The following is a 15,951-nucleotide window of genomic DNA, read 5'->3' as shown; positions in this document are numbered from 1 at the left end:
GAGGGTGGTGTGCATTTGTCCAGTTTTCCTGGCTGCTCACAGTTGGAGTCTCCTGCCCACATTTGGGGAATTCCCATTACGTAGGCCTTGATGGGTGGCCTGCCACAAAGCTCGGACGCTTGCTCTCCCAGACTTCTCGGCTCCAAGGGTGCAGGTAAAAGACATAGTCTCTGCCAATCAGAAGCTCCCACTGGGACTTTGAATCTGGAGCAAGTCACAGAGAAGCTGGGGCAGTTGAGAATTCATTTCTGCAAGGGTGGTGATGGCGGCAGAGCCAGCGGCGGCCTCTAGTGTCTACAGAAGGAAATGTTAGCCTCGGTGCCTAGGTGGGAGGGGGCCTCCCCGCAGTGCGTAGAGGGGTCAGGGGTGTTTTAAGCATGCTATCATGTGCCCTGACCTTGACTATGGTGCTGGCTGTCCAGCTTACCTCGGTGCCTACCTGTTTGCGGAGCCTTATTGGCAGCCCTCGTATTGATTCTGTGTGCTACCGTGTGTGTGTGTGTGTGTGTGTGTGTGTGTGTGTGTGTGTGTGTGTAATTTGCCAGCTAGTTTCTGCTTTTTACAACAGGAGTCCTGACTGATCTTGGTATAAGAGGAAGGAATAGGTTAGGTTAGGTCACTCGAAAATCTTCTAAATCTCTATCTTACTTCTTTTATCTCCACAGACATTTGTCTAGCACCTACATGTATGAGTATGTGATATTATATTAAGAATAGGAACAGAGAGAGGTTTAAGTTTCAGTCCCTGTACTCAAGGACATGAAAATCTAATTGGGACATAGACAGCTGGGGGAAATTAATTGCATCTAACAAATGGTCAATTTTCTTTGTTCACAAAGAATTCCAACAAATTAATAAGACAAAAGAATGCCATTTTTTAAATGGGCAAAGGACACAGACAAGACACCTCAGAAAATACTGGCTTTTAAATATATGAAAAGATGCTTAATCTCTTAACAAGAGAATTATAAAGGAAAACAGCGACAAAATACTGTTTCACTTATCAGATGATTGATGAAGATCAAAAAGTTTAACACATCGTAGGGGCAAGGCTGTGGGAACAGGCATTCTTATACACTCGTAGAGGGAAGGAAATTTGGTATAAATTCTAAAGAGAGCAATCTGAGGTGTATCAAAATTAAAGGTACATAGCCTTTGACCAGCAATTCCAATTCTAATAATTTATGGTCGTACATATGTGCAAAGAAGTATGTACAAGGGTTGCAGCATTCTTTTCAACAGCAAAGAACTGGAATCAACCTAAATACTCATTAATAGCAGGCTGGTTAAATAAGTGATGGAATGGAATACAATGGAATACTATTCTGTCACCAGAAAGAATGGAGTACATTTACATGAACTGATATGGACCATCTTCTAGATTTACTAAGTGAAAAAACAGGTATAGAAAAACGTGTATCTAAATGTACATACACACGTTAGTATATACGTGAATGTAGATGCGAATGTAGATGTATCTGGAAGGAAACACTAACAAAAAAGGCAACAGTTGTGGCTGCCAAGAGGGGAACCAATAAGGAGACATTTTCACTGTATAGACTTATTTTTGCTGTTTGTAAACAGCTTTGGTAGTTTTTGAATTCTGAAGGATGTGCACATACTAACTGTACAAACATATACAGAATTAAAATCTATTTGGGGAAATAGGATATTGGCAAGAAGCTAAGTGCTATCGTACAAGGAAGTCCATGCCAAGTACCAAATGAGTGATAGAAACACAGAAAGTGCCAGGAGAATCTAGAGGAAGGAGAGCTGCCCAGGGTTGGGTGGGTTCTGGGTAACCATGACCTAAGCTGGAAGGAATGGCAACACCGAGACAAGCAGGGGGAGGTGACATTCCAGAAGGAGGGAATGGTGAGAACACAACTCTGGAGGCAAGCATGTTCCTGACACATCAGAGGCGAGGGAATAAATGTGGCGAGTGGATTCCATGGCTGGGAATCTGTCTCTTGCACCTGTCTGCAGAAGGTAATTGTAGCCTGGCTTTAGAAGCGTCAAGGATGAAAGCATTCCCCTGCACTGAGGGAGTGCCCAGGAGCCAGGCTGGATGGCACTCCCAGCTGCCCCATGGAGCTCTGGATTGCCACCTCCCCACTCCCACACCTAGTCCAACCGAGGCCTGCTGGTCTCTACTAGCACAGTTTCTAGCTGGATGGCTTCTCAGGGTCTGAGAGGAGATGGCCCTATAGCTGCCCAGGGTGGGCTGGTACAGCAGACAGGAGGGCGGCCTGGCGGCCTCTCTGGATGCCCAGCCATTGAAGATTCACCTCCCTTTTGGCCTTCCCTGCTGGCCTCTCAAAGGCCTCAGCTCCTGTGAGATCGGGGGTGGGAGGAGGACTTTCCAGAGGGCACTTACAGCCCCAAAACTTGGCCCCAAAGAGGCCGCTTCCCTCGTTCAGCTCAGAAGCTGGGTCCCTGCACCTCCCCAACACATGCCTTCCACCACAGTGCCTGGGCATGGGAGTGTCAAGGGGAGTGTCACCCCCCTCCCTGCCTTCAAGGCACCTGAGTCACTGTCTGGGCACTGGGAACTTGACAGGCTCAGAAGAGGCGCTGTCCGGAGGGGTACCTAGAACTGCTGTGGGCAGGAGGGGAGTTCATATGAGGAAGGGGAGCACATCAGCATAAGTTTTGGCCCAGGCTGACCTGGGTGTAAGTCTTTATTTTTCCCTTTACTAGCTGAGTAACTTTGGGCAAGTTACATAACTTCTCTGAGCATCAGTCGCCACATTTCACAAGTCTAGTCAACAAATATTGAATATTTAATATATGTTGGGCAACATTCTGGTGCTGAGAGTAGAATAGGCCTTGTTCCCATAAAGCTTCCAGTCCAGTGGGTATAATTGTCTTTACCTCAGGATTAAAGGAGATAATATGGCTACAGGGTCTGGTGCATAGTAGATGCTCAATAAATGGCAGCCATTTCTTGGGGTTTGAAGGGCTCCCAAAATAACCCCTCTTCCTTTGCCAAGTTTGAAACCAGTTGAGAGAAAGACACAGGAATCAAATAGAGATTTGGAATTCAGTCCATTTAGTGGAAAAATAAAACGGGTGTGAGGACATAGCTGAGCTATTCAGCCAAAATGGGCTTCTAAATACTCCCTGTGAATTAAATTACCCCTTTCCCAGCACCACCACACATACATATATACACACAACTGCAGGCCTCTGTCTTCCTAGGACAGAGCTTCCCCTGTGAGCTTAAATTCTCAAATTAAAGTGGAGAATATTTGCTCTCTCTGGGCAAATGATTCCAAAATAGGAGGCGGGAACTGCTACGCTGGGCATGCCCATTTTCTTCTCTAAACCCCCCACCATCCTGTTGCTTCCACTCCATCCACTACTTATGACAAAGTAATTATTGGGACAAGTGTGACAGGGACAGGTGATGGGTCAGATAAGGAAAAGCAGGAGTCAGTCCATTTCCAGTGCTGATTGTGTGTTTTATTTGTCTGTTTTCTCTGAGATCTATTCCTCCACCTTCTCTACTCTGCTCTGTATCTCACAAGACTGCACCCCATTTTCTCTAGGCCTTTTGCCAACTAGCATCTGTCTAGGTTCAGCCAACCAGAGCTGCTGGCTGGAGATTGAGGGTGAGAGGAAGGGAGAAGCCAGGGTAATTCTCTCCTTCTCTCTAAACCAGGGGGCATCTCTGATGGTGCTTGTGTCCACTGCATGGCTCTGCATCCTCCCCAATGTCCCTCCCTCCTTGGTCCCTCCTGCTCCCTCTGGGTAGCTCTGCTGTGGCTCTAGCTCCAAAGCTCTGCCATCACCATCTCATCCCTTAATCTTCAGCTCTGGAATGATAGCAGCTTCTTAGTGTTGCTGACCTTTGGGCTGCCTTCCCAGGCCTGCTGAGCCTGTGGCCTCTCGGGGTCTGAGAGGAGACGACCCTACAGCTGCCCAGGGTGGGCTGGCTGGTACAGCAGACAGGAGGGCTGCCCGGCGGCCTCTCTGGATGCCCAGCCATTGAAGACTCACCTCTCTGTTGGCCTCTCCTGCTGGCCTCTCAAAAGGCCTCAGCTCACCTCCTGTGAGATATTGGGGAAAGGGGAGACTGCAGGAAGGACAGAACGGAAGGCAACACTGAGCACTGAATCTCTGTGAGGTTGGCTTGTCTAAATTTCCAACGGTTAAACCATCCTTCCAGCCCAGCTGGGGCTACAGAAAGTCCATGTACAAGGATTTAAGGGGCAGCCATCTGGTTGGAAGTGGGGCTTGAAACTGTACTTGCATAATACGCGGCATAGGATTGAAAAAAGGGTCAATTGTCTACTGAGGGTTGATGGAGCTTACTGGAGGAAGGGAAGCCACCCCCCCTTCCCCCACAACTGCCAGCCATTCTCCAATTGTTGCTGCCACTGTGCCACTGTTCTGTCTTAATGCCAGTTTCTGAACTCTCTAAACCCAAACCTCCTGCCTGAAGAAAACAAAACCCGAATCTATAGGATGAACACCAGCTATATCAGCTGTATCAGACTACTCTAAGGCACCTCCTGGCCCCACCAGGCACTTGTTGCAGCCTGTGGGGCACGGACCTAACATCATCTTGCCTCCTGCCCCAGGGTTTCTCTGTTGACCCTGAAGCCCAAGTGTGTGCAACCCAGAAGAACAGAGGGGGGCTCATGCTTAATAGGGCAACATTTTAACCAACTGAAGAATGGAGCCAGTGCATAAATTCCCCCACCCTCACCACCTCTCTTACTCTCTCACCCAAGCAATGGTTCTGAGATGCCATTTATTCAGCTACCTTTTCGCTAGGGTAAATTCTCCCTCCTTCCTTGCTTTACTTGGGCCCCCATTCCGCTTCCTGGAATTGTACTCTTTATTGAAATCTAAAATCAGATCTGCTTTCTGGGGGAGTCTAGACTAAGATACCAGCCTTTCTATCCCTCATGAAGGAGAAGCCCTCCTCTCATGGTTTTTCCCAAGAGAAAAAGACATTTGTGAGACAATAAGGCCACAGCACCTTATTTAGCACAGATACAAAAGCATCCCCCTAGTATTAAACCCTCTCTCCTTCTTCCCCCTCCCCCTCCACACTATGCATGCCCAACTCCTCGTAATCCTTCTCCAGGGCAGCCATATCCTCCCGGGCCTCGGAGAACTCACCCTCCTCCATGCCCTCGCCCACATACCAATGCACAAACGCCCTCTTGGCATACATCAGGTCGAACTTGTGGTCCAGGTGGGCCCAGGCCTCGGCAATGGCGGTTGTGTTGCTCAGCATACACACAGCACGCTGCACCTTGGCCAGGTCACCCCCGGGCACCACAGTGGGCGGCTGGTAGTTGATACCAACCTTGAAGCCCGTGGGACACCAGTCCACAAATTGAATACTGCGCTTGGTCTTGATGGCAGCAATGGCGGCATTGACATCCTTGGGCACCACGTCTCCACGGTACAGCAGGCAGCAGGCCATGTACTTGCCATGACGGGGATCGCACTTCACCATCTGGTTGGCAGGCTCGAAGCAGGAATTGGTGATCTCAGCCACCGACAGCTGCTCGTGGTAGGCCTTCTCGGCAGAGATGACGGGCGCGTAGGTGGCCAGGGGGAAGTGGATGCGGGGGTAGGGCACCAGGTTGGTCTGGAACTCCATCAGGTCCACGTTGAGGGCCCCGTCGAAGCACAGGGAGGCTGTGATGGAAGAGACGATCTGGCTGATGAGGTGGTTGAGGTTGGTGTAGGTGGGGCGCTCGATGTCCAGGTTGCGACGGCAGATGTCATAGATGGCTTCGTTGTCCACCATGAAGGCACAGTCTGAGTGCTCCAGGGTGGTGTGGGTGGTCAGGATGGAGTTGTAGGGCTCGACCACGGCTGTGGACACCTGGGGGGCTGGGTAGATGGAGAACTCCAGCTTGGATTTCTTGCCGTAGTCAACAGAGAGCCGCTCCATCAAGAGCGAGGTGAAGCCGGAGCCGGTGCCACCCCCAAAGCTGTGGAAGACCAGGAAGCCCTGAAGTCCTGTGCACTGGTTGGCCTCGCAAGTGAAGGCAAAGAGAAATGTGGGGTGTGAAGCACAGCTGACAAATGGGAAAGAACCAGCTTGTGCTGTTTCAAATTGCCCCAAAAGTTTCATAAAATCCTTAGAAGACTTTTCCAAGAGCACAACAGAGGTCCCCTGGGGTAGGCCCACTCTCTCTCCTCCTCGTCCCTCTTCCTCTGACACCTCCTGAGGCCTCTAACAGGCAGCTCTCTTGAATCCCGTGACGTAGGATTGTCATCATAACTCGACAGCTCCACCCAACTTCATACTTGAGTCCTCCTGATTCAACTTCAGATGTTTCTGCAGAGCTTCTCTACTGAGATCAACAATCTAGGAACTCAATCCCCATCCTTGGTAGAAGTCCATCTTGTAGCCCCGGACTGGCATTATTTGGATCCCTGTTTTTCACAGAGCCTTCTGCCCACACCCCTATGATACAAGATGATATTCTGGGAATGCTTCTGGACCCCCATAGCTTGGCCAGGCAGCCCATGGAAAGGTTTGCCCTGGTGGTCACTCTGCCCAACATTGGACACATTGCTATAAGAGAGAGAGAAGACAGCCAGCTCCATGCTGGAGCGCACGCCCTGCCTCCTCTGATCAGAATGCAGGGCCCTGATCCTGTGTGTTTAAGACTTTTCCAGGAGCCTCTCTCCCAAAGGCTGAAGTGGCCCATCGCCCATCTGGTCTCCAGACCACTTCACAACAGGAATCCAGAATCCCTTTTCCCCAGCCCTTAGCCCTTCTCTCACCAGCTTCTGAATCCGGCCCAGCACCAGGTCGATGAGCTCCTTTCCAATGGTATAGTGGCTTCGGGCATACTTACTGGCAGCATCTTCCTTGCCTGTGATGAGCTGCTCTGGATGGAAAAGTTGGTGGTATGTGCCCATCTGAACTTCATCTGTAATGAACAGAGTTTTAGGCGCCCTCCTCTCGCAGCCTGGTTCCCAGAGCCCCAAGGTACCCAGATAGGGTGGGGTATCCAAGCCCCCAAGTTCTACCCTGGAGGAGCTCCATTCAGGCTACTGTATTGTCCTTGACTTTAAGTGTTCTTCAATGAAAAAGAAAGGGATATGGAGGGACCTTGAGACTCTGGAGCTGAGCGACAGTAGTTCTGCCGATCTGGAGTTCTAATCGGCAGCAGCAACCGGGAGCCACAGGCTCCAGGGTCCTCCTGTTCTAGAGAAAGGCTTGCTGTGGTACCTGGGACAAGGCCATGGCACAGACTGGTCATCACTCACCAATCACGGTGCGCTCCAATCCACGTGCTTTGCAGCTCCAGTTTCCCTAAAGAAGGCCCTGAGACAGTCGTCCTCTCCTCCACTGGTCTTGTCGCTGGGCATCTGCCCATGTGGTTGGATTCCCCATTCCAAGCAGTACAGCTCCCAGCAGGCATTGCCCGTCTGCACACCACCCTGCCCCACGTGGACTGAAATACCTTCACGCTGAGTGGGCAAAGGGCAGAGAACACAGTGAACAGAGAAAGCATAGTAAGCCTGGACACGATTCCTGCCTTCCTTCCTTGAGTAGTTCTCCTGCTGAGCGCAAAGCTTCCTGGACTCTGCTGTCCTTGCCCTACTTCCTGTGTCTCAGTATTTACTGGTGGCACTGAGGACCAACAGGCATTGGCTCTGGGGGTTGGACCAAAACAGAATATGTGGGCAGTTCTAAGATTCCAGAGTCCTGCTCAGTGACTAAGCGTCTTGAGGAATGTTGAGGGGATCAAATGAGTCTGGCAGAATAAACCCCCTCATATTCAGAAAGAAATTAAGGGCCACTGTTGAGGGAAACAAGTGAGTTTTCATGGGTCAGAGATAAGGAAGAGGTGTAGAAAAAGCAGAAGGAACTCTGGATTCTTGTTACAGATAGAAATGCCAGCAAGGAAGGGAAAAGTGGGCTTGAAATGGATGTGCACGCACTATTCTTTCCTCTCTAGGGTGTGCATGTGTCATGCAGGGTGTTATGCGGGGTCTCTAGTCCCGCTCCCTGCATAACAGTGCAGGATATGGTGAGGCCAAAAAGGAACACCCACGGAGCCATGGATGGGGGAGTCATACCGCTAATAGTCTCGCTGGCGGCTGGTTTGGAGATGCAGGAAGCAGGAGCCACACGATCCGCAACCTGCCGTCCGCTTTTCTGCCAACCAACCTCACTTGCCAACTGCAAGCCGCGCCTCTCTGCAATCCACAATCTGCACTTGCCAGCCACCATCCGCTGCTAGTGCAGCCACGGCCGTTATATTAGTGGCCAATGGCTAACCGGTAACAGCTGACGACCAACTAGTCACAGCTGATGGCCATCTACTACTCAAGCCAGCACCTCTCCACATGAGACCGAGAGCCTGGAAACTGCTGTCCTGGCTCTGTTCCCACAGCATGGTTCTGGAACTAGGAAGAAAGGTCTTCCCCACGTGATTCAAGGCTGGTGGTCAACAAACTCTTGGCCCTGATGCAGGACTGGGATCACCTGTTTGGTCCTAGAAATGAGAAAGGTCAGTGTCCTTCCTGGGGAGCCCGTGAGAATCAAGGAGGCGGCCCACTCGCTGTATCCCATTTATTGAGCCTCTACTATGCTGAACACTGTGCTGACCCTGGCTATCCATAACACCTAATACTTGGTCGCTGCCCTCCTGAAGCTGTGTAGGGAAAGGAGAGTTTCATACGTTAACAGATATATGTGTGACAGTGGGGTAAGTGGGGTACCAGAATATGTCTCCCAGCTCTGCTTGAGAAGTGATTACCACAGACCTTAAAAACAAAACGAGCACATTCATCGTGTTTCCCCAAACGTTAAGGCTTAGTAATGTGGAGGGTGTGGAATAATGTGAACTCTTCCACTGTGGTAGAAGGCGCCAGTGGTACGTCTCTTCTGGAGAGTAATTTGGCACTGTCTAGGAAAGCTGAAGGTGTTTGTGCTCTAGAGAGATTCTTACCCAGGTAAACAAGAAAACAGGTGCAAAAACTCTCATAGCACCATAGCAATGGAAGCCAATTAAGTGTCCTTCAGCAGGAGAAAATGGTTAAAGAATGATTTGGAAGTGGAAATGAATGAAATACAAGGCAGAATCTTACCCCAAAAATTCTCACCAGATAAAAAGCAAATTAAGAAGAATCATACAATATGATACCATTTATATAAATCTTTAACTTGTAAAATAATATGATGCATCATTTACAGATGAAGTTATATATTTACTATATATCCTTATAATGTGTGTGTATTGCAACAAAACTAAAGAAAGCAAGGGAAATAATATTATGATAGCATAGTAGAGTGTCACGTAGTTGCTGGATTTATCATGGTGATCACTTCTTTAGGTATATAATTGTTGAATAACTATAGTGTACACCCATAATATTTCATGTTAGCTATATTTTTAATAAAAATCTTTTTTAAAAAAAGGCAAGGGAAACTATTAACACCAAATTTGGAGTAATGGTTCTCTCTGGTACAGGCGAATGCAGAGATTCTATTTCTTAAAGTGGGTAGCAGGCATTCATTATATTATTCTTTATACTTTTTTGCATGTCTGAAATATTTCATAAATCTTTAATGAGGATGCTTCCTCCGTAAATTTAACAAGTCACTGCCATTTTTATATGACATAAGGGCCTTGACTTCTTATGATTTTTAGATGACTGGGATTAATCCATAAATCATTTGTATCCCAGCCCTATTACTTCTCTACTTGCTTTGAGCAAGAGTCTTAACCTCTCTGTGGGTGTCCTCCCCTGTGACACGGGGGTGATAATAAGAGCCCCCTAAAAAAAGAGCCCCCTAGAATTCTTATGAGGATCAAATGAAAGAATGCATGCACGTGGCCTGGCTCGTTTTGTGACACATGTTAGGGTGCACCATACATATCCCCCTACAGCTCCCCATCCCCCAACTCTTTCTGTCGTAGTAAGAGAGGCAATGAATTAAACTGGGAGGGATTGAGGGACAAGGAGTTCAGAAATCCCCAGGTCCAGGAGGAAGGGCCAACCCAACTCACCAATCAGCTGGCGAGGCCAGCATCAGCTGCTGCACTTCCAAGCTTGCCCAGGCTCTGTCTACAAAGCCACACACAGTCCTGGTCCCCCCAACTGCTGGCCCATGCCAAGCATCTCTGACCTCTTGGGTATTCCTGTGATGCTGGAAATGATGCCCTTTACATTGGGGCAAAGAACTGAGCCCTGGGAGTCACACAGACTTGGCCTCAAAGCCCTGTTCCTCTATGACTTCAGACAAGTTACTTCACTTCAGTTGCTCTAGCTCCTTTTTCTTTTGACTATAAAAATAATATAGTTTCATACCTGAACCAGCAAGCTTTATCACTGTGAGTATAATGATTAGTTCCCATTTATTAAGCACTAGTTAGGTGCCAATCACTGTGCTAAGTGCTTCATACACATTATCTCATTTAATTTTCACAACAACCCCCCGAGGTAGGTATTTTTATTAACCCATTTTACAAATAAGGAAACTGAGTCTCAGAGAGGTTAAGCAACTAGCTCTTAACTGCTCTTCTATCCTGCCTGGTGGGGAGACATGTTAAAGATATCAGATGAGCCCAAGCCCAGCCAATTCTCGATAAATGAGAGCACTCTCCCTCTCCTTCCTCCTTCTCTCTCTCCCCACTGATAATAACTGCAAATGGCAGGGCTATGAAGATGTGTCCCCACAGCTGGGAGGTGAGACCACGGTGAGTCTGCTGTGGGGCCCAGGGTTTGTAGGAAAATGCCTACATTTTTCTGCTGCAGTCCTGCTTACCCCACACTCCCTACCACTAACTTTAGAGGTTTTCAGCAGCCCTGCCTCTGAGCCCAGGCTCAGAGCCACATCCTGGTTACCATCGCCTGTTCTTCTGCACCCCCTGAGTATGCCCCACATACCAACACACATGGAGGTGCCGCACTCACATCTGTAAGGCTCCTTTCCCCTTCCCCACTGCACCTACTCACACCTAGTCCCGTAAACATCTGTACTCCCAAAGGTCCCTCACACCACCCACCTGGGCCTACTGGGACTCTCACTTGCATGCACCCCACCCCTGCTCACCATGCTGCCTGGCTGGGAGCTAGCTGGGGTCATCTGTCTGTCGTGAGGGGTCTGGTATCATGCGGGGTGTCAGCTCCCGCTCCCCACATAAAAAGGCAGGACATGGTGAGGCCAAAAAGGAACACCCATGGAGCCATAGATAGGGGAGTCATACCACTATATTCTCGATGGCGGCTGGGTTGGAGACACAGGAAGCAGGAGCCACACTGTTCACAAGCCTCACTGCTCCGCTTGCAGGCTCAACCACCATCTTCTTGCTAGCCCCCCATTTTCTGCTACCGTAGCCACAGAAGTTATATTAGTGGCCAATGGCTCACTGGTTACCGCTGACGGCCAACTAGCCACAACTGATGACCATCCAATCACAGTTGATGGCCATTTACTATCTGAGCCAGCACCTTTCTATGTGAGGCCGAGAGCCTGGAAATTGCTCTCTGGAGCTCTGTCCCCACACTGTCTTTCTGTCTGCTGCTAGATGGAAGGTGGGGATGGGTCTGTGAGAGACCCACAGCTACCAGCCTCCTTATCCTCTCTGGTCTGCTCTCAGGGTGGGAATGTTGTTCGAAACATCCCCAGGATGGCAGGCCTGTTGACTTGATTACCAGGCCTGGGCCCAAAGAGGGGAACGAGTTGGAGTGTGGGTGGGGCTACTAAGAGTCTGCAGTGAACCAGAAATAAGGAAAACGGGGGCAAGAGATCAACCTCAGGGCCTTCTGGGTAGAAACTCAGACTATCATAGAACATAGGGAACTACCGCTTGGTTTGAGCCATGTCTGTAGCATTTAACATCTTGCCTCAGTTTTCTCATCTGTAGAATGGGGAGAAGTAGTATTGTAAGGGTTAAACAAGATAACATTTCCAGAATTGCTGTTTTTCTCCACAGGGAAAGCAAGCTGATGAGCAGGGCTTGGGGCTATTTGTCAGTGTCTCTCCCTATGTTAGTGCAAGTCATTGCTGGTCTAGCCTAGCCTGATTTCTCCACAGAAAGAGTTGCCTTGTATGGAGAAATGGCCTTAGGCAAAATTATGAAATACAAAATGTTCATCTCTGGCATTTGTTCCTGCTTTGTAGTTCTTAAGGCAGGCTTCACCCCTTATCTCCTTTGAGTCCCTCAGCAACTTTGTGAGGTAGGCAAGGCGGGGCCTCCATTCCCATGATGAAGAAAAGGAAATTGAAGCCTCTTGTGTCTTACCCAAGGTTACATGGGTTTAATTAGTGGTAGAATTAAGATTCATTTGGGATTCAGGTTCAGTGCTTCTCCTTTGTCCCCGTGGATGAGCTGTCATTGTCCCTCATCCCCCTCCTGTGTCTTTATTTCCTTCCTTCCCATCTTAACTTACATGGTCAGTGGTGATCACTCTCTTGTGTACCCCTAACTTCCTTGCCTCCCTCTAGCGTCAGCAGCCTTGTTTGACTGAACCCATTTCTTCACCAACTCTGTGCCTATACTGACCCAGCTAAACAGTGGAAAAACCCAGAACCAAGCTGACAGATCTGACTTCAAATGCATGACTGGTCACATTAAATGGACCCTAATGCTGCCTGGAAATCACACTACATCTCTCCTGTCACTCTTCCAGATAGCAACCATGACCCAGAATAGAAATGCCAGATTTAGCACATAAAAGAATTTTACCTAGAAACCCTATCCAGGAAGTAATTGCTAATGTGAAATTTCAGTCACTGTGGCAAATGGTAAGGGTTATTTTGAGGTAGGGGTTTTGTCAGAGTCTTTTCATCATATACTAAGGAGTGAACCAGAATATCAAGATGGTTAACTCTTGATAACTTTGGCTGTGGACTGGTCTTTTCTATCTGGAAGTAAGAGGTCAAAATCCTCAGAGAGAAGACACTGCCAACCACCACTTCAAAGTCTAAGGAAGCTCAGACTTCCACGAGTTGAAGCCATAGACCTCAGGAATTAGCATCCAGAGGAATTATTATCCAGATGGAGGGATTTGGGGCCCAGAGGGCTCACTGGGCCCAAAACTCTTTTGTCCAGCACTTCAACTTCCCCCAACTGGTCTTCAACATTGGGCATCTCAGAGTCAACCTAGACATCACCAACTCTGAAAAGAAAATTATCCTAAAGGCAGGTGCGGGGAGGGCTCTTATGTAAAACAGGATAGAGAGACTGAGGTTTTGAAAGCATTTTAATGTATCTAAGTTATAAAATGAGGGACAATTAATACTCTGAATTCCTTCCACAAATATTTATTGAACATCTGCTATGTGCCAAACACTGTTCCAGGTACCGGGGATACAGCGGTGCTCAAAAAAGTGCATGCTCCCAAGGAACTGACGTTTTCATGAGGAGATACATAATGAATAAAGGAGACAGTTTCACATCGCAATAGGCACGTGAAGAAAGCAAAACAGGATAATGACACAGAAAGAGATGGGAGGTGGGGGGGGGCTAAAACTGAGAGGGAGCAGCTCTCTAAAAAGGTACTATTTAAACAGAGACTGAATCAAAAGGTGTCAGCCATGGCGAGATCTGGATAAGAGTGATCCAGGCAGAGAGAATAGACAGTGCAAAGGTTCCTAGGTAGGAGCGAGCCCCATGTACTCAAGAAAATAGAATAAGGAAGGGAGCTATATGAGATCACGCAGGTAAAGGAGCCTTGGGAGGAGAAGGGCTTTTATTACAAGTGCAATGGGGGGAGGTTAAGCAAGCATGATTGCTTAGTTTGTGTTTCAGAAAGAGTATTGCAGCTGCTGTGTGGAGAATGCATTATAGTGGTTCAAAAGCAGAAGCAGGAAGTTGGTTAGGAGGCTACTGTTGGCATCCAGAAATGAGGGGGTGGGAGCTTGGACTACAGCAGGGATGAAGGGAAGTAGCTGGGTTCCAAGTAAGGGGACATGCTAAAGTGGCGTGAGGCAGCTGTACCCAACAGCCTTACCTGCCCCTGCCTTCACTTCTTTGCTGGCAGGGTCCTGATTTTGTTTAATTACTCACCTTTCCACTTGCTCAAGGAAGATGGCCTTTCCTTAGATCTATGGCTATAAGGCAGTCTAAACCATTCATGGTAATTCTATTCCCTCCTTCTAGTGACTGGTGTAGGCATGGTGTTCGTGAGATATAAGCGGAAGTCTGGTTTAAGGAAAGGTTTTTCTCTCTGATAAAGAGATGTGGGAGGAAACCCCCCTTTCCTGCCTTAGGACAGTGTCATATGAAGACATGATACTTGGAGCTGCTTGCAGCCATCTTATGGTTATGAGGGAAGATGTCACCAGCCCATGGAGGATTCCAGAGCAGAAAGCTGGAAATACCGGAGTTATTGGTGACAGCACTAAATCAACCTGGGAATCGTCCTACACTCAGATTTGTTGTGGGATAATAAATATTCTCAATGTTTAAGCCACTGTTAGTCAAGCTTTCCGTTATTTGCAGCCAAAAAAAATTCAAACTGGGTGGCTGGATAGCTCAGTTGGTTAGAGCACAAGCTCTTAACAACAAGGTTGCTGGTTCGATTCCCGCAGGGTATGGTGGGCTGCTCCCCCTTCACCTAAGACTGAAAATGGCCGCTGGACTTGGGGCTGAGCTGCGCCCTCCTCAACTAGATTGAAGGACAATGACTTGACTTGGAGCTGATGGGTCCTGGAAAAACACACTGTTCCCCAATATTCCCCAATTTAAAAAAAAATGCCTAAAGCGTGGTGTGTAGGGAAAAACATTCTAACTAAAAAAAGAGGAGGAGGAGTGAGGGAAAGAGAGGAATGCAGGATGATCCTAGGTTTTTCACTTAAGCATGTGGTTGGGAGGTGATATTGTTCCTTAGTCTCAGAAGCCTAGGGCAGAAACAGGATTGGCCGTGAGTGGGGTAAGGGCAGGATATGGGAAGTTCCACTCTTGAATGCGTTATATTTGAGATGTCTAACAGGCTCTCAAGTGGAGATGTCAAGAAGGCGAATAGTTGTGTGAGTCTGAAGTTCAGAGAGGTCCCAAACGGAGACACAAATTTGAGAGTTATCAGCATATTGCTTTCTCATGATTCCTTACTTTCACTATGGTTTGGGAATGTATATACTCTCACTCTGTTCCTTTTTGAATAACTCTAGAAATGTTACAAAAACTTTTTACTAAGGACATTACACAATTTTCCCAAAGTGGAGATAATATAATAAAACACCATATACTCAGATCACCCACCTTCAACAATTGCTCCTGCAGGGAGAAAAACAAAGAAAAGACAGAGCCTGGGACTGAGCTAGGGGGAACACCCTTAGAAGCAAGCCATCAAAAACCACCAAGAAGGAGTGGCCAGAACAAAAAATGGGGGTGGGGAGGGGATGTCATTAAAGCCAAGAAGGAAGTGTTTCAAGGAAGAAGGATCACCTCTGTTGAACACGGCTGAGAGGCTGAGAAAGATGAAGACAGAGATGTGACCTTTGGCTTTGACAACTGGAGGTCACCAGAGACCTTGGCAAGAGGATCTCAGTGAAGCACAGGAACCAAGCCTGCAGGGAGAGTGGGGAGGAGAGAAAAGACATAGATAGCCCTTTAGAAAGGTTGTGCTGTGAGAAGGTGGACAGCTGGTCGATGCTCCAGCCTGGAAAAACAGTAGGATGTGCACTAAGGCTCAGCGCCACTTCTCCCAGTACAACTAGTGGGGTCATTTGAAACTTTGAGGACCTTGCTGCACTGCTCCAAGATGAAGGTGTGAGATTCTGGGAAAGGGCTGGAAAAGATGGAGATAACAATGGGCAAAGGGAAGAGGGAGAGAAATCCAAAGAGTGGCCTGCTGGATACCTATGTAGGGTAGATAAATTAAGTGGTTATTTAATGGCAGGAGTGAAGAATTGCCTGGAATCATCTTCTAGATTCTGTACGTGTATGCGAATGTCTAAAAGCTTTCAATCTGTTTATATGAACTGTTACCTGCACACCCACCCAGACC

At 48.1% G+C, this 15,951-nt stretch overlaps 1 protein-coding gene across 2 annotated transcripts; it reads right to left on the bottom strand.

Annotated features, from left to right (window-relative positions):
• Positions 1–3,037: 3,037 nt before the first annotated feature.
• On the bottom strand, positions 3,038–7,599 carry LOC308499362 (tubulin alpha-1B chain-like). 2 transcript variants are annotated; one of them, XM_081052686.1, is made up of 3 exons: positions 7,252–7,599; positions 6,763–6,911; positions 3,038–6,550 (listed from the first exon to the last, which is right to left on the bottom strand). In XM_081052686.1, exon 3 carries the CDS (start codon positions 6,101–6,103, stop codon positions 5,027–5,029), a length of 1,077 nt encoding a protein of 358 aa, XP_080908812.1. In that variant the 5' UTR covers positions 6,104–6,550; positions 6,763–6,911; positions 7,252–7,599; the 3' UTR covers positions 3,038–5,026. The 2 variants fall into 2 exon arrangements, with proteins under 2 accessions (XP_080908812.1, XP_080908811.1); XM_081052685.1 differs by having other exon boundaries at positions 3,038–5,960; positions 7,252–7,388.
• Positions 7,600–15,951: the final 8,352 nt, after the last annotated feature.

Source organism: Rhinolophus hipposideros (genome assembly GCF_964194185.1).
Source record: "Rhinolophus hipposideros genome assembly, chromosome: 6".
In the NCBI taxonomy this organism is placed as follows: Eukaryota; Metazoa; Chordata; class Mammalia; order Chiroptera; family Rhinolophidae; genus Rhinolophus; species Rhinolophus hipposideros.
Note: the sequence above shows the minus strand (reverse complement) of the source record. Positions and strands in the feature narration are given on the sequence as shown.

Excerpts from the sequence above, each read along its gene's own strand:
- LOC308499362 (XM_081052685.1), bottom strand. The coding sequence starts at position 6,911 with ATGAAGTTCAGATGGGCACATACCACCAACTTTTCCATCCAGAGCAGC. Across the intron at positions 5,961-6,762 it reads TGGGCCGGATTCAGAAGCTG|CTTTGGGGGTGGCACCGGCT; the intron begins GTGAGAGAAGGG and ends GGTCTTCCACAG.